The following is a 22,584-nucleotide window of genomic DNA, read 5'->3' on the forward strand; positions in this document are numbered from 1 at the left end:
GGGGGCCGCAGACTCGGCTCGGCTGCCAGGCGCGCCGGCGCGGGGTCGCCGCGCGAGCAGCGCCCGGGCTGTCGCCTAGCCCGCTCCTGACAGAATAACGTGCTTGGTTTCCCCACCCCTGGGAGGGGTTGCCGGGGCCGCAAGCTGCCTCCCAGTTTCCATCGCTCTCTCCTGGGGAGGATCCGCCGCCGGGAGGAAGGATTAGAATAAACCTGACCGAAGCGTAGAAGTGGCTCCTGAGGAAGCGGGCGCCGGGGCCGCCGCCTCGTGTCGCCTCGGGGCGCAGCGCTCGGGGGTCGGCGGGCCAGAGCCGAGGCGCGGCCGGAGGGCCGGGGCCGGCGGGGCCGAGCGAGCTGCTGTGCGAGGGGGAGGGCGCACGGCAAGCACGGGGGCGGCTGGGCAGCCCCCCGCGCCCCGCGGGGCCCCGGAGCCCCAGCACGCGGGCTGGAAGCGACTGAGGACCGCCGCCGCGGGCTGCGGGCGAGCACTGTCCCTCTAGGCAGGGGATCCGGCTATGACAGCTGGGCTCCCCAAAGGGTTAACCTGGGTGTCCTCGGCAAAGTTGTCGCCGAGCCGGGAGCCCGCGTAGGGGCCGCGGCGCCGAGGCTCTGGGGGCGGCCGGGCGGCCGGCGGCGGTCGTGGCTCGGCGGGGGCCGCGCGGCCGGGGGGCTGCTGGGGGTGTGCGCCCCCAGCCGGCTGCCCTCGTGGATGCCTCCCGGCGGCGGCGGGCCCATGAAAGACTGCGAGTACAGTCAGATCAGCACCCACAGCTCCTCGCCCATGGAGTCGCCCCACAAGAAGAAGAAAATAGCGGCCCGAAGGAAATGGGAGGTCTTCCCGGGAAGAAACAAGTTCTTCTGCAACGGGAGGATCATGATGGCCCGGCAGACGGGCGTTTTCTACCTGACTCTCATCCTCATCCTGGTCACTAGCGGACTCTTCTTCGCCTTCGAGTAAGTGGTGGCGAAAGCTCCCCGACGCCTGGCACCCCTCGCCTCCCCGATCCCTGCCCTCTCCCCTCGCTACTTTCGTTTTCTAGAAGCCTTATCTATTGTATATTGTTAGATAATACAGACCCCGCTCTCCCTCTTTTTCTTTAAAAGGTCTGTTTGCTTTTCGGTCCCCGGAGATAATGCAGTTCTGGGTCGGGCTCTGGGAGTGATGGAGAGGGGAGAGAGGACACTTGGCAGGTGTGCCGGCCTTGTTGCTCCCCAGGGTTGAGTGGCACCTCGCAGGTGACTGATTCTTGGCGCAGGCCCTACTGAGTTTGGAGACTAGCAGACCAGCCCAGATGTAGCCTTCTGTGGGAAGCGGGGATGAGGCATATCCTTAAGTCAGGGATAAACAGAATCGACTTCCTTTCGTGCTCACGAGCTGTAGGGCATCTTGTGAAGCTCAGTTGACTAAATCTTATACATACCTTCCCTGACTAACGAGAAATCTTGGTTATTTTAGGTCTCAGAGTGTTGGCCACTCCATGTGGCTTGGAAGGATAATTTCCTTTTTCCTTCTCCTTAGATGTTCACTCTTGATCAATTTCTGATTTACTATCAGGTTTCTAAACGATTCACTTTAAAAAAAAGTTTCAGTAAAAAAATGCTCCAAGCAAACACTTTCCCCTCCCCTCCCCATATTGGGGAACAGGTAAAAGGAGACTGTAGGCCTGTCAGGAAGAGTATGACACTGCATAGTAACTTATGATTCCAGAAACAAAACTTTGGGACTTTAGGGCTTTTATCGGGGGAAAAAGTGCATGCCCGTCTTCTCCATTCAGGAAAATCAAATTGGCTAGTAGCAGCTATCTTCCTGCCAACTAATGAAAGATCTTCTTATTTGTTAAGAGCATTAGATAAAGTAGTTTAACCACATTTCAGAATCCACTTCAATTGCTCTTATTGGGTCCAACATTTGCAATGCAGCTTCTTGTGTAATTCTTGGTATCTTATGCTCAATGAAACTTGTAGCTACTACCCCCTCTCATTAAAAAAAAGCAATATATTTATTGGGAGTTCTTTGCTTTTCCTAGCTATTATGGGGCATGATACTCTTTCTGCTTCTGTTGGATAGGGTTAATTAAAAGCTTTTGTGTATGTTTACTTTTGTCTGTGGTAAGTATTAATAGGTTCTGATTTTGTGCCTGGTGTATGATATTCCAAATGCTGTCTCAGTCAGAAAAGGATGATCTCTTGACAACGTAATACTTTTCACTTAAAGCCCTCTGACTCTGAGGGGAAACATTTTGTGTCTGAACATGGTGCTGTGATGAACAATTTTAATGGGATTGAGTGAGAACAGGTGAGGAGAGAGATCTCTGATATAAGCTCCTTAACTCCCCCTGCCTTTCTTACAGACAACACCTCCATTTCTGACTATGTAAAATTTCCAGGTCTCTTCTAGAAGGTTAACTTTGGTGCACATTTGAGACTAGTTGGTGGAGTCTGTCTGGGGACCTGGTAACGGGAGGGTAAGGGTATGGAGAGGCTTTCAGAATGATGGGAGAAATGCCCTATTGTTCCTGCTGCTGCTCGCCTGCCCCCATCCAGAGCCACCCTGTTGTCCTTACAGACCTGGGGAACTGGGGGAAGGGGCCAGAGGTTCTGGGTGATTTTGCAGTCTGAGTCATAATAAATCCCGGCACTGACGTGGTGATGCCATACGGTTGAACAGAAATACCATCCTTCCAATGGTGGCTTTCATTACAGGTGTTCCCCTAGGTAGAGCATATTCACTATGTTCCTCATGTTAACAGAGTTTTGAATGGATCTATACTGGCATCTTTGAGCTTTTTTAGCAGTGTTAAGAGTGGATAAAATGGATTAATTTTGTGATTGTGTTGCAGAGCTTCAGCCACAAATGTGTTTCATTTAGGATCGTGACTGTTTCATTTTCTCTAAACACCCAAATCCCCACTGTATGGTTAGGGGTCCCCTGCAGTTATTACTTTTACTTTACTTTTACTTTCTTGTACTTTCTTCTTTCAAACACTGCTTTTAACCAAACCATCATAAGTTCATTTTCACCTCATCTCTGTGTGTTTCTTCCAAGAGTTCCCCAAAGTCCTCACTAGCAGGTTGTTAGGGATCTTTCTGTGTCAGCGTTGTGTTAACGGATGGCTGTAGGAATAAACACGTGCACTGGGATTTTATTAGCTACTGTCGGCAGCTTCAGTTTTAGATCGGCTCTACATGTATGTGTGTCTTTGGTGTCCGTGAGCGTTGCTTCAGTTAGGCAATTTGAAATTTCAAGAAAATAGGCTCATCGTAACATGATGCCTCAGTTACAAAAAAATCATAGGGCTGCTCAAATCATAGAATGTTACGCTTTAGCAAGAATATTTGTCACTGTATTGCTTTTAAGTTCTTTACCGTTACTAATGCCAGAGTGAAATTAAATAACTTTGACCAAATTAATTTGATAGAGACTCAGAGACCCAATTAGTCACATGCATGGGAAAGGAAATGCCAGCAGGCTAGGAGAGATCAAGAGAGAATGCCAGTTTTGTCTACTCTCTGTCTGCCTTCCTTCTGCCATTCCGTCGGTTATTTATTGAGCATATACTATGTGGTTGCCTATTTTGATTAATTTCATGTCTAGATAACTTTAATATTAGCAGAATTTGTTTTTAAACACGAGGGTCCATGTTTCTCCATACTGTAACACAAGGGCAAATATGAAATTTGAAAATAAGACATATAACTTCTAAACTTAGTTTTAGACTCCTTTTCCTGCAGTTCTTTTCCACCCCACATCTCCTTCCTGAGCTTGAAGAGATGGACAGGGAACTTTGTTCAAGAGAAGTGGACTTCTTGGAATGCAGCAACAGGTGTCGATACTGTCTTCAACCGTGGAAGAAAGGCAGGGTAGAATGAGTTTTCTCACCTTGAAGATGAAGTGACAGAGGCTTGGAGAGGTTAAATAATCACCTAAGATCACGCACTACTTAGTGGCCAGGCTTCTGGCTGGAAAGCCTGTGACCTTTCTGATGCTCTGTGCTGCTCTTCCCCCAAATATAGAATAGTGTTTACAGGCATGTGTACCTTTCGGAAGGACAGATCCCAAAATTCTTCCCAGAAGTATGACCTTAGACAAATTAGTTGACTTTTCTAAGCCTTGGTTTCCCAGTCTGTTAAATGGGATTAATAATATCTACCTTTAAACATTGTGAAGATTAAATGAAGTGTATTTAGTACAGTGTCTGATACATAGTACTCATTAAATGGTACATGTTATTAGAGCAGAACTTAGAAATAGCCTCCCAAGGACTCTGGTCACCCCTTTCTGAGAACCTGTGAAGGATGGAGTATGTGGATTAAGAAGCAAGCATGACAGTGATAGCATATTAGGGCTGAAAAAATGTGGAACTGTGTAGTCTGCAGTTGAACAGAGACCTTTGCGTGAGTCTGAGGGGCAGCTTTGCTCTTGCGCCTTTTATCCAGACCCTGAGCGAGGGCAGTGAGCAAGCCTACAAGAAGCAGGGACTGCATCTCATTTCCATCCTTGGAGCTGCCATCTCAGAATTGAGAAGACAGTAATAAAGCAACTAGAAGAAACCTGAAGCAACTCTCCAGTCTTTCTCAAGTAGGGCGGGGCTATTTATCTTTAGACATCTTTTATTCAACATATGGAGTGCTGGTCCAAACTGACAGCATTACATGGCTGTGTTTAAGAGGGAAGGGCGGAAGTTGGTTGCAGTGCTGTGGAGACATCTCACTGCTCCTTGCACTTACTGAGGGGCTGGCTCATCAGACTCCCTACAATGTCCTCATTCTCACACACCCCAGAATTGCCATTTGAAAAGATCAGTGAACATTATCAATTTCTTTCTCTCTGTTAGAGTTGAAAATTTGATAGAAAAAGTCTGGTCCTGAAGTACTGACGTTTCACAGTCTCTTGATCACAGGTGCAGAAAAAAGTAGATGAACTGAGTTGCAGATGAGGTTCCTGTTTCCAGGAGCATCCCCTGAGGCCAGGGGAGGCCTGCTCAGATCTTGGACTTGACTGTGTCCCAAGTCTGTGCTGTCACCACAGACAGTTTGGAGATGTTATTAGGGCGGAAGCACTTGAGAATGTGGCAGCATTCTTAAATTTCTCCTCACCTAGAAGTCCGTTGGTGATTCTTAAAAAACGCCATGTTTTTCTTCTCTCTTGTCCTCCCCTTTCCCTTCCTTCCCTTCTTTTCTTCATTTCTTCCTCCTCCTTTTTCTTCTGCTTTGGCTCATCCCCTCTGAAATACTTGATGAATAATTGGTAGTCAGTTGAATTGGAGTAATGTTTGCCTTGAAGATGGAACAAGGGACTGTCTCCATAAACAAAAGTGTCACTTCCAATAATAATGTCTCCTTTTTAGATTGGAAATCCTTTATTATCCAGTAGAGGGTACTGCCCTTATAATATGTAACGATCTCATCTTTTCTCAACCGTCCTGTTCCGAACTGCATCAAGTTCTCCATCACCTCAGAAAACGTCTGGAAAGTGTCCCATCTTTGTCTGGCCAGATGCTGGCCATGCTGTGCATCGTAGAACACCATGAGGTTGATAGTAGGTGATGGTAGGTGACCACCAGCACCTTACACTGAACATTCCCTATTAACATAGTAGACGGTGTCAAGGATACTTTACTTTATAACCCACTGTGGCTCCACAAGAATTTTAGGTGGCTTCAAAACCTTGTTAATGGCCTCTTGACGTGAGTGCACTAACCTATTCATTTATGTGTGATTAACACATGTAAATTCCATGGGGGTAGGGACTCGATTTGTTTTGTCCCCTGATGTTCCCCCAGCACCTAGAGTAGTAGCTGGTACATAGCAGGCTCTCAGTAAATATTTATCATTTAATGAAATAATGGTAAAATTGAAACAGACTGAAAAATAACTTCCGTGTGCTTCAGTTTTTCATTTTGTAAAGTTGGGAACATTAATAAAATGTAAAATTAATAATATCTTATAGAACATATTTGCCTTGATTATCAATGTAATTCTTCTGAATTCAGAATCAAATATCATCCCTTTTCCAATGTATCAGTTGAAGCAGAAGTAAAAGATTTTCTTAGTTACTTAGAAAACTAGTTATAGAGTTGTGATGTTCTCTTCACTAACCAAGGCTTCTTTCTATTTTTCCTTTATTTATTTATTAAAAAAATTTCTTTTTTTTTTTACGGTACGTGGGCTTCTCACTGTTGTGGCCTCTCCCGCTGTGGAACACAGGCTCCGGACACGCAGGCTCAGCGGCCACGGCTCATGGGCCCAGCCGCTCCGTGGCATGTGGAATCTTCCCAGACTGGGCCACGAACCCGTGTCCCCTGCATCGGCCAGCGGACTCTCAACCACTGCGCCACCAGGGAAGCCCTTCCTTTATTTTTTAACTAAACACTTTAAACAGATAAAGCACTCTGTGGTATATATGAAGGTTACCCAACAACCACCAACACGTAGAGTAATTTTGCATTTTATAGGTTCTTGTCTTTGGATACTTGAATTTATATAATAGGACTTTTAAGGATTCTATTGACTACTTGTATTTCACTGTCTTCTCTCAGCTAGTGGGAACTGACATCAAATCATGCAGAAAGGACTCTTGTAGGTTCCTATAACAGGGTAATGATGATCAGTTATTTATTGGGCTATATCTACATAACCTGGAGATTTTTCTTTTGCAGTACAATGCTACACATAATTTATTCAAGGCAGAGTTATTATGTCTTAGCAAGAGAAATTAAGGGTGTCAAGGAAGTATGTTCATTGTTTTGTAGCTCAGGTTGTTAGGAAAGGGAAAACAGTGGTGGTCAATAGATGCTTATAATTAGATACACCCAGAAATATGGATCTGATAAAATGTCAGTTGGTTCAAGTGAGAGTTGGGGACTTCCTTAATGCTTTTGTTTAGTTCTTCACTAAATATAAAAGTTGGTCCTAATTCAAACTGATTTTTATAAACTGGATAATCTTCTAGTATTTCTCCAATTTCCCCCCCATTTAAAAAATATAATGTTAGATTGATATAGAAGATTATATCTAACAACACACATGCAATTTTGAAATAAAATACTTTTCGTGAGTATAAAGAGCCCCCATGAAACTACCACTTACTCAAGAACCATATCAATACCAGGGCTTTTGAAAAAAAAAAAAAGTTACCAGGACTTTTGAATCTACTTATATCCTTTGGGTTTCAGCCCTGTCCCATCTTCCTGCCACTCCCTGAGGTCATCACTACCTAAGCTAGTCATTCTTAATGCCTTGCCCTATTTTCCTCAAGATTGTTGAATGTATGCATTCCCAAACAATAGGTTGTTTAGTTTGGCTTATTTTTCTATATAAAAAATATAAAGAAAATTTTCTTCTATATATAAAAAAATAATGAAAATCTTTTATTTAAAAAAACTCTCTCTTCCTCCTCTCTCCTTCCCCTCTCTGACCCACTGAAGAGTAAGTTGCAGATGTCATGCTCTTTTATATCCATATTTTTCAGCGTGTAATTCTTAAGCAAAAGGGTGTTGTCTTATACAAACACAGTGTTAGCATCAATTTCAGGAAATTTAACATGGATACAATAATCCACATTCAAATTTTGCCTTTGTCCCAATACTGGTGGGTTAAAGTTTATCATCTTGGTATTTGTTTTCTATTTATCTAATATGTTTTTTCTCTTTTCCTCCTTGCCTTCTTGTAGGTGAATTGCCTATTTTTAGTATTCCATTTTATTTCCTTTAAAAAAATGTGGGCTATGTTTCTTTGTATTTTTTTAGTAGTTGCTTAAGAGATTAGAATATGTGTCTTTACTCTTTAATAGTCTACCTCCAAATAGTAATATTGTACTTCAGAAATAATAAAGAAACCTATAATGTTGTAATTCCACTTCTCCCACCCTTTGAACTCTTATTGTCATATATTTTATATCTGTGTATGACACAAGTCCAGTAATGTTATTATTTAAAAGCAGTCAATAGTATTTAAAAGAAACATAAATGTATATACATATATAAAATAAATGTACTTTAAAATAAAACCTATACAAACATATAAAATCTAAGACATATACATTTGTACATATATGAAATAGAGATAATTTTAAATAGAACTTTGTATTTATCCTCACATATTTACTATTTCTGGTACTCTTTATTTCTTTCATCTGTATTATTTCCCTATGACCTAAAGTACATCTTTCAGCGTTTCTTGTACGCAGGTCTGCCGGTGACAAGTTCTCTTAGTTTTTGTTTTGACAGTGTTTATTTTGCCTTCATTTTTATTTTGCCTTCAATGTTTATTTTGCCTTCATATTTTCACTGGATATAGAACTCTAGTTTGACAGTTTTTTTCTATCAGAACTTTGAGGATGTTGGCCCATTGTCTTCTGGCTTCTTTTGTTTCCAGTGAGAAGTTAGCTCTTATTTTTTGCATTTCCCCCTGTATGTAATGGGTGAACTTTTTCCCGGGCTGATATTCTCTTTATCTTTTGTTTTTTGTTTTCAGCAGCTGAATGAGGACATAACTGAGGTGTGGTTTTCTTTATATGGATCCTGCTTCAGGTTTACTAAAGCTTTGGGGATCTGTGGATTGATATGTTGAAGTTTTGGAAAATTTTCATCCATTATTTCTTCAAAAATTTTTTTGTCTTGTTCTCCCTCTTCTCCTGGAACTCCATTTATTTATATATAATACCATTTTATATAGTTCCTTACATCTTGGATTTTGAAAAAATTTTTTCTGTTTTTTTCTTTTATCTCTTTGTGTTTCAGTTTGACTAATTCCAATTGGTCTGTCTTCAAGTTTACTGATCTTTTTCTCTCCTGTGTCCTGTCTATGATGAGGCCTCTTTGATACCTTATTTTTTATTTTGAGCATTTCTGTATTTGAAAAACTAGTTTTTTTAACATTAGTTTAAAAAAATAATTTCCATTCTTCTCCTGAAATTATCTATTTATGTCCATATTTTCTTTTTTTTGCATGTTTCATTTTACTTTTATTTATTATTTTTAATTTTAATTTTTTTGAATTTTTAAAGTTTATTTTATTTTTTTATACAGCAGGTTCTTATTAATTATTCATTTTACACATATTAGTGTATACATGTCAATCCCAGTCTCCCTATTCATCACACCACCCCCCACCACTTTCCCCCCTTGGTGTCCATACGTTTGTTCTCTACATCTGTGTCTCCATTTCTGCCCTGCAAACCAGTTCATCTGTACCACTTTTCTAGGTTCCACATATATGTGTAAATATATGATATTTGTTTTTCTCTTTTTGACTTTCTTCACTCTGTATGACAGTCTCTAGATTCATCCATGTCTCTAAAAATGACCCAATTTCATTCTTTTTTATGGCTGAGTAATATTCCGTTGTATATATGTGCCACATCTTCTTTATCCGTTTGTGTCGATGGGCATTTAGGTTGCTTCCATGACCTGGCTATTGTAAATAGTGCTACAGTGAACATTGGGGTACATTTGTCTTCTTGAATTATGGTTTTCTCTGGGTATATGCCCAGTAGTGGGATTGCTGGGTCATATGGTAATTCTATTTTTAGTTTTTTAAGGAACCTTCATACTGTTCTCCATAGTGGCTGTATCAATTTACATTCCCACCAACAGTGCAAGAGGGTTCCCTTTTCTCCACACCCTCTCCAGCATTAGTTGTTTGTAGATTTTCTGATGGTGCCCATTCTGACTGGTGTGAGGTGATACCTCATCGTCCTTTTTTTTTTTTTCTTTTTTTTGCGGTACGCGGGCCTCTCACTGTTGTGGCCTCTCCCACAGGCTCTGGATGCACAGGCTCAGCGGCCATGGCTCATGGGCCTAGCCGCTCCGCGGCATGTGGGATCTTCCCGGACTGGGGCACGAACCCGTGTCACCTGCATCGGCAGGTGGACTCTCAACCACTGCGCCACCAGGGAAACCCCTCATTGTACTTTTGATTTGCATTTCTCTAATAATTAGTGACGTTGAGCAGCTTTTCATGTGCTTCTTGGCCATCTGTATGTATTCTTTGGAGAAATGTCTATTTAGGTCTTCTGCCCATTTTTTGATTGGGTTGTTTGTTTCTTTAATATTGAGCTGCATATATATTTTGGAGATTAATATATATTAATATATATTTTGGAGATTAATCCTTTGTCCATTGATTCATTTGTAAATATTTTCTTCCATTCTGTAAATATTTTCTTCCATTCATTTGTAAATATTTTCTTCCATTCTTCCATCTTGTTTAGTTTCCTTTGCTGTGCAAAAGCTTTTAAGTTTTTCATTAGGTCCCATTTGTTTATTTTTGTTTTTATTTCCATTACTCTAGGAGGTGGATCAGAAAAGATCTTGCTGTGATTTATGTCAAAGAGTGTTCTTCCTGTGTTTTCCTCTAGAGTTTTATAGTGTCTGGTCTTACATTTAGGTCTCTAACCCATTTTGAGTTTATTTTTGTGTATGGTGTTAGGAAGTGTTCTAATTTCATTCTCTTACATGTAGCTGTCCAGTTTTCCCAGCACCGCTTATTAAAGAGACTGTCCTTTCTCCACTGTATATCCTTGCTTCCTTTGTCATAGATTAGTTGACCATAGGTGCATGGGTTTATCTCTGGGCTTTCTATCCTTTTCCATTGATCTGTATTTCTGTTTTTGTGCCAGTACCGTATTGTCTTGATTACTGTAGCTTTGTATTATAGTCTGAAGTCAGGGAGTCTGATTCCTCCAGCTCTGTTTTTTTCCCTCAAGACTGCTTTGGCTATTCAGGGTCTTTTCTGTCTCCATACAAATTGAAGATTTTTTGTTCTAGTTCTGTAAAAAATGCCATTAGTAATTTGATAGGGATTGCATTGAATCTGTAGATTGCTTTGGGTAGTATAGTCATTTTCACAATATTGATTCTTCCAATCCAAGAACATGGTATATCTTTCCATCTGTTTGTATCATGTTTAATTGCTTTCCTCAGTGTCTTACAGTTTTCTGCATACAGGTCTTTTGTCTCCCAAGGTAGGTTTATTCCTAGCTATTTTATTCTTTTTGTTGCAGTGGTAAATGGGAGTGTTCCCTTAATTTCTTTCAGGTTTTTCATCATTAGTGTATAGGAATGCAAGAGATTTCTGTGCATTAATTTTGTATCCTGTCACTTTACGTAATTAATTGATTAGCTCTAGTAGTTTTCTGGTGGCATCTTTAGGATTCTCTATGTATAGTATCATGTCATATGCAAACAGTGACAGTTTTACTTCTCCTTTTCCAATTTGTATTCCTTTTATTTCTTTTTCTTCTCTGATTGCCGTGGCTAGGACTTTCAGAACTATGTTAAATAATAGTGGTGAGAGTGGACATCCTTGTCTTGTTCCTGATCTTAGAGGAAGTGCTTTCAGTTTTTCACCATTGAGAATGATGTTTGCTGTGGGTTTGTCATATATGGCCTTTATTATGTTGAGGTAGGTTCCCTCTATGCCCACTTTCTGGAGAGTTTTTATAATAAATGGTGTTGAATTTTGACAAAAGCTTTTTCTGCATCTGTTGAGATGATCATATGGTTTTTATTCTTCAATTTGTTAATATGGTGTATCACATTGATTGATTTGCATATATTGAAGAATCCTTGCATCCCTGGGATAAACCCCACTTGTTCATGGTGTATGATCTTTCTAATGTGCTGTTGGATTCTGTTTGCTAGTATTCTTTTGAGGATTTTTATATCCATATTCATCGGTGTTATTGGTCCGTAATTTTCTTTTTTGTAGTATCTTTGTCTGGTATTGGTGTCAGGGTGATGGTGGCCTCATAGAATGAGCTTGGGAGTGTTCCTTCCTCTGCAGTTTTTTGGAGGAGTTTGAGAATGATGGGTGTTAGTACTTCTCTAAATGTTTGATAGAATTCACCTGTGAAGCCATCTGGTCCTGCACTTTTGTTTGTTGGAAGATATTTAATCACCATTTCAATTTCATTACTTGTGATTGGTCTGTTCATATATTCTATTTCTTTCTGGTTCAGTCTTGGAAGTTTATACCTTTCTAAGAATTTGTCCATTTCTTCCAGGTTGTCCTTTTTTGTTTGTTTGTTTTGTTTTGTTTTGTTTTGGTGGTACGCAGGCCTCTCACTGCTGTGGCCTCTCCTGCCGCGGAGCACAGGCTCCGGACACGCAGGCTCAGCGGCCATGGCTCACGGGCCCAGCCGCTCTGCGGCATGTGGGATCTTCCCGGACCGGGACACGAACCTGTGTCCCCTGCATCGGCAGGCGGACTCTCAACCACTGCGCCACCAGGGAAGCCCCAGGTTGTCCATTTTATTAGCATAGAGTTGCTTGTAGTAGTCTCTTAGGATGCTTTGTATTTCTGTGGTCTCTGTTGTAACATCTCCTTTTTCATTTCTAATTTTACTGATTTGAGTCCCTCCCTCTTTTTCTTGATGTGTTTGGCTAATGGTTTATCAATTTTGTTTATCTTCTCAAAGAACCAGCTTTTAGTTTTATTGATCTTTGCTATTGTTTTCTTTGTTTCTATTTCATTTATTTCTGCTCTGATCTTTATGATTTCTTTCCTTCTGCTAACTTTGGGTTTTGTTTGCTCTTCTTTCTCTAATTCCTTAGGTGTAAGGTTAGGTTGTTTTTTTGAGATGTTTCTTGTTTCTTGAGGTAGGCTTGTATTGCTATCAACTTCCCTCTTAGAACTGCTTTTGCTGCATCCCATAGGTTTTGGATTGTCATGTTTTCATTGTCATTTGTCTCTAGGTATTTTTTGATTTCCTCTTTGATTCCTTCAATGATCTCTTGGTTATTTAGTAATGTATTGTTTAGCCTCCATGTGTGTGCGATTTTTACCTTTTTTTAATCTCATAGCGTTGTGGTCAGAAAAAATGCTTGATATGATTTCAGTTTTCTTAAATTTACTGAGGCTTGATTTGTGACCCAAGATGTGATCTATCCTGGAGAATGTTCCATGTGCACTTGAGAAGAAAGTGTAATCTGCTGTTTTAGGATAGAATGTCCTATAAATATCAATTAAATCTATCTGGTCTGTTTTGTCATTTACAGTTTTTGTTTCCTTATTAATTTTCTGTTTGGGTGATCTGTCCATTGGTGTAAGTGAGGTGTTAAAGTCCCCCGCTGTTATTGTGTTACTGTCAATTTCCTCTTTTATAGCTGTTAGCAGCTGCCTTACATATTGAGGTGCTCCTATGTTGGGTGCATATATATTTATAATTTTTATATCTTCTTCTTGGATTCATCCCTTGATCATTGTGTAGTGTCCTTCCTTGTCTCTTGTAACATTCTTTATTTTAAAGTCTATTTTATCTGATATGAGTATAGCTACTCCAGCTTTCTTTTGATTTCCATTTGCATGGAATATCTTTTTCCATCCCCTCACTTTCAGTCTGTATGTGTCCCTAGGTCTGAAGTGGATCTCTTGTAGACAGCATATAGGTGGGTCTTGTTTTTGTATCCATTCCGCGAGCCTGTGTCTTTTGGTTGGAGCATTTAATCCATTCATGTTTAAGGTAATTATCAATATGTATGTTCCTATTACCATTATCTTAATTGTTTTGGGTTTGTTTTTGTAGGTCCTTTTCTTCTCTTATGTTTCCCACTTAGAGAAGTTCCTTTAGCATATGTTGTAGACCTGGTTTGGTGGTGCTGAATTCTCATAGCTTTTCTTGTCTGTAAAGCTTTTGATTTCTCCGTCGAATCTGAATGAGATCCTTGCTGGGTAGAATAATCTTGGTGGTAGGTTCTTCACTTTCATCACTTTGAATATGTCATGCCACTCCCTTCTAGCTTGTAGAGTTTCTGCTGAGAAATCAGCTGTTAACCTTATGCGAGCTCCCTTGTATGTTGTTTGTCATTTTTCTCTTGCTGCTGTCAATAATTTTTCTTTGTCTTTAATTTTTGCCAGTTTGATTACTGTGTGTCTCGGTGTGTTTCTCCTTGGGTTTCTCCTGTATGGGACTCTCTGTGCTTCCTGGACTTGGGTGTCTATTTCCTTTCCCATGGTAGGGAAGTTTTCAACTATAATCTCTTCAAATATTTTCTCAGGTCCTTTCTCTCTCTCTTCTCCTTCTGGGACCCCTATAATGCAAATGTTTTTGCATTTAATGCTGTCCCAGAGGTCTCTTAGGCTGTCTTTGTATCTTTTCATTCTTTTTTCTTTATTCTGTTCTGCTGCAGTGAATTCCACCATTCTGTCTTCCAGGTCACTTTTCCGTTCATCTGCCTCAGTTATTCTGCTATTGGTTCCTTCTAGTGTATTTTTCATTTCAGTTATTGTATTGTTCATCTCTGTTTGTTCTTTAATTCTTCTAGTTCTTTGTAAAACATTCCTTGCATCTTCTCAATCTTTGCCTCCATTCTTTGTCCGAGGTCCTGGATCATCTTCACTGTCATTATTCTGAATTCTTTTTCTGTAAGGTTGTCATCTCCAGTTCATTTAGTATTTCTGGGGTTTTATCTTGTTCCTTCATCTGGTACATAGCCCTCTGCCTTTTCATCTTGTCTATCTTTCTGTGAATGTGGTTTTTGTTCCACAGGCTGCAGGACTGTAGTTTTTCTTGCTTCTGATGTCTGCCCTCTGGTGGATGAGGCTATCTAAGAGGCTTGTGCAAGTTTCCTGATGAGAGGGACTGGTGGTGGGTAGAGCTGACTGTTGCTCTGGTGGGCAGAGCTCAGTAAAACTTTTATCTGCTTGATTGCTGATGGGTGGGGCTGGGTTCCCTCCCTGTTGCTTGTTTGGCCTGAGGCAACCCAACACTGGAGCCTACCTGGGCTGTTTGGTGGGGCTAATGGCAGACTCTGGGAGGGCTCGTGCCAAGGAGTACTTCCCAGAACTTCTGCCGCCAGTGTCCTTGTCCTCACGGTGACACACAGCCACCCGCTGCCTCTGCAGGAGACCCTCCAACATTAGCAGGTGGGTCTGGTTTAATCTTACATGGCGTCACTGCTCCTTCCCCTGTGTCCTGGTGTGCACACTACTTTGTGTGTGTCCTCCAAGAGTGGAGTCTCTGTTCCCCGAGTCCTGTCGAAGTCCTGCAGTCAGATCCCGCTAGCCTTCAAAGTCTGATTCTCTAGGAATTGCTCCTCCCACTGCCGGACCCCCAGCTTGGGAAGCCTGATGTGGGGCTCAGAACCTTCACTCCAGTGGGTGGACTTCTGTGGTATAAGAGTTCTCCAGTTGGTGAGTCACCCACCCAGCAGTTATGGTATTTGATTTTACTGTGATTGAGCCCCTCCTACTGTCTCATTGTGGCTTCTCCTTTGTCTTTGGATGTGGGGTATCTTTTTTGGTGAGTTCCAGTGTCTTCCTGTCGATGATTGTTCAGCAGTTAGTTGTGGTTCCAGTGCTCTCACAAGAGGGAGTGAGAGCACATCCTTCTACTCCACCATCTTGAACCAGTCTCTTTATGTTCATATTTTCTACTGGATACTTTAACATATTTTTTGTAGTTATTTTGGAGTCCTTGCCTAATGATGCCAGCATCTGTCATCTCTGGATCTGCTTCTTTTGGCTATTTCTTCTCTTGACTGTGGCTTACAGTTTCTTCCTTCTTTGTATTTTTCATAATTTTTGATTACATGCTAGATATTGTATGTAAAAGAATTGTGGACACTTCAGTAATTTAAAAGGGCATGGCCTTCTTTCAGGCCAGTAGAGTGTGGGCTGAGTCAGTCTCATTTGTAATTGAAATGGGTGTGTGCTTTGGTGAAGCCTTAGTTAGATTCATTTCATCACTGACTTTAGATGTTTTGAGGGAAGAATCAGGACTTTCCCTTTAGCAGGGATTGGGATCCCTGGCAAAACTCTTCACGCTTCACAGCCCAGCACCAGCTTACTGTGGAAGATTTGTTTTTCAGCTAGACTGCCAGCCTTTTGGGTTACTGGAGAGTTTTCTTTGCACTTTGCCCCAGCTTTCTATACCTAGGGCATCTCTTTTTGCCCAGCTGTTCAGTCTCAGCTTTTGGATGACTGCAGAGTGGCCTGAGTGAAGTCCTGAAGTGCCCGAGAGATTTTCTCATATATTTATGCTCTGACCCCTGCCTTACCCTTGGGGACAGTCCCGTAGGTGTCAGGGCAGATGTCTCTCAACACTCCTGCCCTATCTAGGCCTTTGGTGTATTCTTGCTATGTGGTTGGTGAAGATCCATGGGGAAGAGTTGGCTGGTGGTGTAGCCCTACCCTGTGGCTGTGTCTTCTTGGAATTCTAATCCATATAGCAGTCCACCTGTAGCCATTAACCTAATTAAAAATTTGCCGGTTTCTCCTTACTCCTGTCTATGGTGGATTCCTGTTCCTCCTGCCACTTCGCTAGGAATGAAAGCTGGGAATGGCCTGACACATTTAGGCTTCTTTGCATCCTCAGCTCCCTGATATATTTTAAAAACTGTGTTTTGTAGCTAATCTGGCTTGTTCTCATTGTTAGAGTGGGAGTGATTGCTCTTACAGTGTTCAACTTGTGATTTTTTTAGCTTAATGTTGTGTTTCTCAGATTCATTTATGCTGTTGCATATATATGTAATTAGTTTTTATCCCTATAATATTTGGTTTGTTTAAATATGCTCAATTTATTCCTTATACTCCTTCTAATATTTCTTTCTTTGACTTCTCACTGATTCTTGGCATTTACTATCACTTTATAGGGTAGAATATGCAAGGCTGCCTCTGCATGGGTTTTGATTTCTTCTTAAGGATGTCCTGGCAATGACTATGATGTCTAGACCCAAATGCTTAGGCCTGGGTAACTGAGAGAGTTTAGCATGGGATGCAATCTGTTATGCTTTTACATGATAAAATATTTATCAAAATGATAAATCATGACTATCAACTAGTCATTGAAGTTGTATACAATTAAGAGCAAGGTTTAAAGAAATATATATCCTTATGATGAGTGAGGTACTTTCTCACAAATTTCACCTTCATCTTCATAGGTTAATTTGGCATTAGTTTTTCATTGATTTTAAGAGAAAACTTTAACTTTTTTCCCCTCACTTATAATACTTTGGGTTTGGAAACTCTTCTCTCGTCTCATGTGTAACTTAGATACAGCCCCTCAGAGTACCTGTAATTAAGATTCTGTTACCAGCCTCTTCTCATGTAGCTGGTTTTCATTGACAGTCCTGATAGAAGGATTTCTGATTGAACCAGCCAGCCCTGTTCTCTTATAGACTTGTCAGTCTCCCTGCTCTACTTGAGAGAGAAAAATGTCTCCCCCTGCCAAGATCAGGCCCAGGATGAAGAGAAATGTGATGGCTCTGTGTGTGTGTGTGTGTGTGTGTGTGTGTGTGTGTGTGTGTGTGTGTGTGTGTCTTTCCCTCGACTCCATTTCTCCAGTTTGTAGAGGTTGTCCTATCCTTAATTTTGGCCTGTTTCGGCCCCTACCTCCTTGACCCTTCAGCTGAGAGCTGTCATACCATTAGAATAGATATCCTTGTTCTCCCGCCCCCAGAGATTTTTGAAGTAGACTGGCTTTCAACTATAAGGAGACTATTTTATTTCAGAACATTTTAAGTGTATTTGGAGAGAACAAGCCATTAAGAAATGTGAATTTCCATACATCTTCAAACTGGGCTTTCAAAACTTCTGACTTCAGAGACCACGGGGACAGGTCTTGCTGTTGAGAGCCATTGGGATGCAACAAGGCTGTGCAAGGTGGCTGATAGAGGAGGGGGTAGCCAACGGCCCCCTAGGGTGGATGGGGTTTGCCTGGAGATAGTCTTATCGGTGGAGGAATGGCTGGCTGTGTAACTCACTTGGGGAAGGGTTTAAGTTTTATAGTCTGCTATCTTTTGATGGTTTTCAGGCACTTCTCATGAAACAGCTTATTTTAACACAGAGCACTGGAGTCTATTAGAGGCGTTAGTCCTACTTACTGCGATGGGAAATTACTGTCTCTCCTTGTACAGATAGTAGATTTTGTCTTCCTTGACAAAATCCAGTGTCCCTTTTTTTCCGTTTTTCTTTTTCCTTTTCCCTCAGTGGTATAAGATCCTGTGAGTATGTTTTTTTTTTGGAAACTTTTTCTTCCTTTAGCTTTTAGGATGTTCATCTTCTACTTACCTGTAGTTACTTCTTTTTTTCTTGTATTGTATCTGCTGTGTCCTCCTTGCCCTTAATTACCTTTGTCCATTTCCTGTCTGCCTTTCTTACTTTCTCAAGCAAGTCTGAGCCATCATGGTGACACTCTTACTTCTTCCAATGTGACTTCATCTGTCTCTTGTCCCCTGCTTAGAGCTCCTGCCCTCCTGTCTTGCATTTCCTCTTGCCTGTGGAGACCTTTACCCAGATGTCCTCTGATGCCCAGAAAGCAAGGTATTGAAAACCAAATACATTGTTCATGGCTCCACCATTCTCATTAAAGAAAACACTCCTCATCCCCAGAGTTCATCCTGGAAGTGTTCTCTCTTTTCACCTTCCTCATATACTTTCAGTTACCACACTCTACTAATCTTTTGCTTTAATGTCTCTTAGGATGTATTCTTCCTGTTTCCATACTTATGTAGTAGGTTTCAAACATATTCACAAAATCTTTAACCCTCTTCCCATCAAAAAAAAAAAAAAAAAAAAAGATGGAGTGTAATTCTCCCCTCAAATATGGTCCAGCCTTAGAGACTCAGTTCTAAAGAACAGAACATGGCAGAAGTGATGCTGTGTGATTTCTGAGGCTAGGTTAGAAAATGTGGTAAAGCTTCCACCTGGTACATGGGCCATCTCTCTCTCTCTCTCTCTCTCTCTCTCTCGCTCTCTCGTACTGGGGACATACCTGAGCTGCCAGGTAAGAAGTCTAGCTATATAATACAGAGACCATGCGGAGAGACCCCAGGCCATATAGAGACAGAGGTGCCCACGGATGCCCAGCTGTTCTAGCCTCTGGCTGTTTGAGTCTTTATGGCTCAGAGGCTAGGTATGTGAGAGTGTGAGCCTTCACATGGTTCCATTCCATGCCTCCACAGTCAGTCTCTGAGCCACCCTGGTCGAAGCTGAAAGGAGCAGACATGAGCTATCCCTGCCCAGCTCTGCCCACATTGCAGATTCGTGAACAAAATAATGTTGTTTCAAGCCAGTATGCTTTGGGGAGGTTTATTAGACAGCCATAGTAACTGGAAAACTTCACCCCCAGAATTTCTCAAATGAAGTGTTGAGTCTGGGTTAGAGCATGCAGCAATCAGTGTGTGACTGACAACACTCAGTGCTGGAGTTAGAGAATTTGTTTTTAATTACAGTGGATTCAAGGCCAGTTCCTCTCACTTATGTCCATTCCAACGTGGCCTTGAGCAGGAGAGAAAGGAGTTGCAGCTAGATAAGGCATCCAAAAGTGTGCCAACCCCAGATCTCCCTTGGGAGAGGTGTCCTTTGTCACATGTGTCCTGGTGGGAAAGTAGTTTAGTCCCAGTGGTCTAGGCCCTCATCACCCCGGGCCACTCCTGGCTTTCTTTCTCAAGCTCCTTTCCATGCTGTGTTCGTTGCATTTATAGTGATAGACTCACATGCCCATTATGTGCAAAAGTAAATCCACACAAAACTTAAAAAGTGGTGTTCAAGGACTTTCTGGATTTCTCCCGCTTTATTGAGTATAGATGAGAACCTCTATTCTCTAAGAGCTCTGTGTTGAGCAGTCCTGTCTGTTTATTTTGGAGAGGGTTGAATGTGGAAACACAGCCCTGATAGGGATGCCTCCCTGACACTGTTGTGAACTGGATGTCCACTCTTCCCTGTTATTGAGAAGGCCAGGGACCTGGCTCACTTGCTTGTCATGCTTCTGACCTACTGAGGCCTTTCCAATAACAGCCTGTGGTGACCTTGTATCTGCAGAGCTGTGCTGCCCCAGAAGTGGGCACTAGACAACCAGTGACTCCCAGCGATCTGATCTTTCAGATTTATATAATCAATGCCATTTATCATCTTGAATGGTACTATTTTGGGGTCTTCTAATGCCATGAATTTCCCATATACACATTCTTGATAACAGATAAGGGCATATTTGAACATATCAGCCAAAGTCAAGTTAAATCCTGCAGCTATATATAGTCTATTTGTCTTTATAACCAGGGAGAAGAATTCTTTACTCAGATTATCTCATACTTACCAACTTGATATAAATTTTCCTGCTTCTTTTTTTTTTTTTCCCTGTATGCGGGCCTCTCACTGTTGTGGCCTCTCCAGCTGCGGAGCACGGGCTTTGGACGCGCAGGCTCAGCGGCCATGGCTCACGGGCCCAGCCGCTCCGCGGCACGTGGGATCTTCCCGGACTGGGCACGAACCCGTGTCCCCTGCATTGGCAGGCGGACTCCCAACCACTGCGCCACCAGGGAAACCCTAAATTTTCCTGCTTCTTTTTAAGACAGCAACCTATGCAAATTAAATTCCAGAATGGTCGCAACACACACATTTAAATGATGATATCTACTCTGTTTAGAAGACCTACTGAGTTTGTGTTTCTCTTCCTATTCCATTAGCTTTAAGCATATTTTACACAGATATTTCAACAGGTATGCTCTTGCCTTTTTAAAAATAAATAGATACTGAAAGTTAGAGAACTCTTCATCACAGCATTATTATTGAGTCAGGATTAACATTGTATAAAAAGAAATTATTTCTTCTTTGGCTCAAAATTTTAAAAAGGGTAAAAAGTATTATTTTAAAGCTATATGCCTTTATTGAAGTAGGAAACGATTTCCGTTCTATTTTTTATTTAGAAGTTGAAGTGGCAGCCAGAGTCCCACTCATTTGTAACTAAACTCTTCCACCTCTTGGCTATGAATGGTTACGATCGATAGGGAAAATGTCATCTCCCAGAACATGAGATTAATATTCTTCATTCTAAAGAAGATGTGAAATGATTGATTTCACAGTGTTGTGTGGGTTTGTTCCTATCACCCAGAGTTGACCCTAGTTGTTTTCAAGAAAGATCTTAAGCTTTCCTGAGTGGGAGCCCCAAATAAGCATAAAAGGGGAGAGTTCAAGTGTGGAAGTAAGTGAAGACTTGCATTCCTTTCGCCTCATTCCCTTTCCCGCACGTAAGTTTTCTATTGCTGTCATAGCAAATTACCACACACTTAGTGGCTTAAAATGATACCGATTTATCATCCGACCATTCTGTGGGTTAGAAGTCCACCACAGGTCTCCGTGGACTAAAATCCAGGTGTCAGCAGGGTGTCCTCCTCTGGCAGCTCTAAGGGAAATCCATCCCCTTGCTTTCTCCAGCTTCTAGAGCTGACCTGTGGCCCCTCTCTCTGCCTTCAAAGCCAGCCACAGTCCCTCTCTGGGTGCCTTCCTTCTGTAATCACACCTCCCTCTGCCGACGGCCAGGAAAGGCCCTCCACTTTTAAGAGCCCATGTGATTAGATTGGGCCCACCCAGATCACCCAGGGTAACCCCCCCATCTCAAGGCCTTTAATTTAATCACAGATGCAAAGCCCCTTTTACAATGTAAGGTAACATATTCACAAATACCAGGGGTTAGGACATGGATGTCTTTGGGTGTCCATTATTCTGTCTGCTACACCCCAAGTCCTTGTAGTTTCCATATTAAGCTGGACTTGAAATTCTGAAGACTTTTATACACCCTGAGAGAAGGGCTTGTTAATCAGACATCATAAAGTGGGTGCATGAAACGGACCCCTTGATTATTTGCAGAATTCCAAGGAATTCCAAATGAGATGAGGCAGAGTATCCCAGGGATGGACTGAACTTGACTCACCTGATTAATGTCACAGGTAGGGTCCCCAGGGAAGCCGACTCTACAGGTTTACCTGTAGAACATTTAGCAGGGAGCTACACCTACCAGGGAGCAACACCTGTGGGGGACAAAGGGAGAAGCACCGGGCAGACAAGTCACTATAAAGTCTCCGCCGGTCTTGCCGGCCAAGGAAACGGGTCTTTATACCCCTGCATTAACCAGTGTTAGATGTCAGCTGCCCCAGGAAGGGAGCAAGATCTCCGGTGAGACCACTCTCTCCAGCTGCAGGCAGTTTTCTGAGAGAGACTCGGCTGAAAGCTGGCAGATGCCAACATTCCCGCAGCTGGGGGAATGGGCGCCTCTGTCCTGAAAGAATAGGTGGCGGGGTGTGGTCAGGGGTTGGGGGTGGTTATCTGTCTGCCTGACGACAGCATCCGCTACAGTTAGGCACAACTGAATGTTGCAGATGGGTCAGCTGCCCAGTGGGATGACCCAGGCTTTGGGGGACAAACCAACTGCAGGGGTAAGAGGGAATCCAGCCTGGCAGGCAGCAGATGGGATTGGGGTGGCCCAATGATTGAATCTTGTGGAGTTTGGAGACAGAGAGGTGTGTCAGTGGAGGGCAGGGTCTCAGGCCCAAGACTGAGGTTCAGCAAGAAGTTTTGTTCCTGGCGGGTGGGGACGGGGCTGGTGGGGCATAAGTGCCAGGTGAGGCTCCGGTTCTGGAGCACTGTAGATCAGGGCCTCAAGCACAGGGAACCTGATGAACCCAGGGCAGGGATGTAGTCCTAGGACCGGACACAGTGTCAGGGTGGAGGGGCAGTCGGCTGGCAGAGGGGAGAGCCCCTGATGGTGGGCTGCTGCCGCTCTGTGCCCTCTGGGGCTGCATCTAAGGGCCTGCTGCGTTTGGGGTAGAAAAGGGACATGAGGCTAGAAACCAGGCTGAACTTGGCA

General features: G+C 42.4%; 1 protein-coding gene across 2 annotated transcripts in view; it reads left to right on the forward strand.

The window, feature by feature from the left end:
* The first annotated feature begins 195 nt into the window (after positions 1-195).
* ZDHHC14 (zDHHC palmitoyltransferase 14) overlaps positions 196-22,584 on the forward strand; it is a 274,447-nt gene continuing 252,058 nt past the window's right edge. For both annotated transcript variants that reach the window (XM_007451350.1, XM_007451351.1), the window contains exon 1: positions 196-953. In XM_007451350.1, coding sequence (XP_007451412.1) covers positions 709-953 — 245 coding nt within the window. In that variant the 5' untranslated portion in view covers positions 196-708. The remainder of the gene's footprint in view (positions 954-22,584) is intronic.

This window comes from Lipotes vexillifer, unplaced genomic scaffold (assembly GCF_000442215.2).
Source record: "Lipotes vexillifer unplaced genomic scaffold, Lipotes_vexillifer_v1.1 scaffold935, whole genome shotgun sequence".
Classification (NCBI taxonomy): Eukaryota; Metazoa; Chordata; class Mammalia; order Artiodactyla; family Lipotidae; genus Lipotes; species Lipotes vexillifer.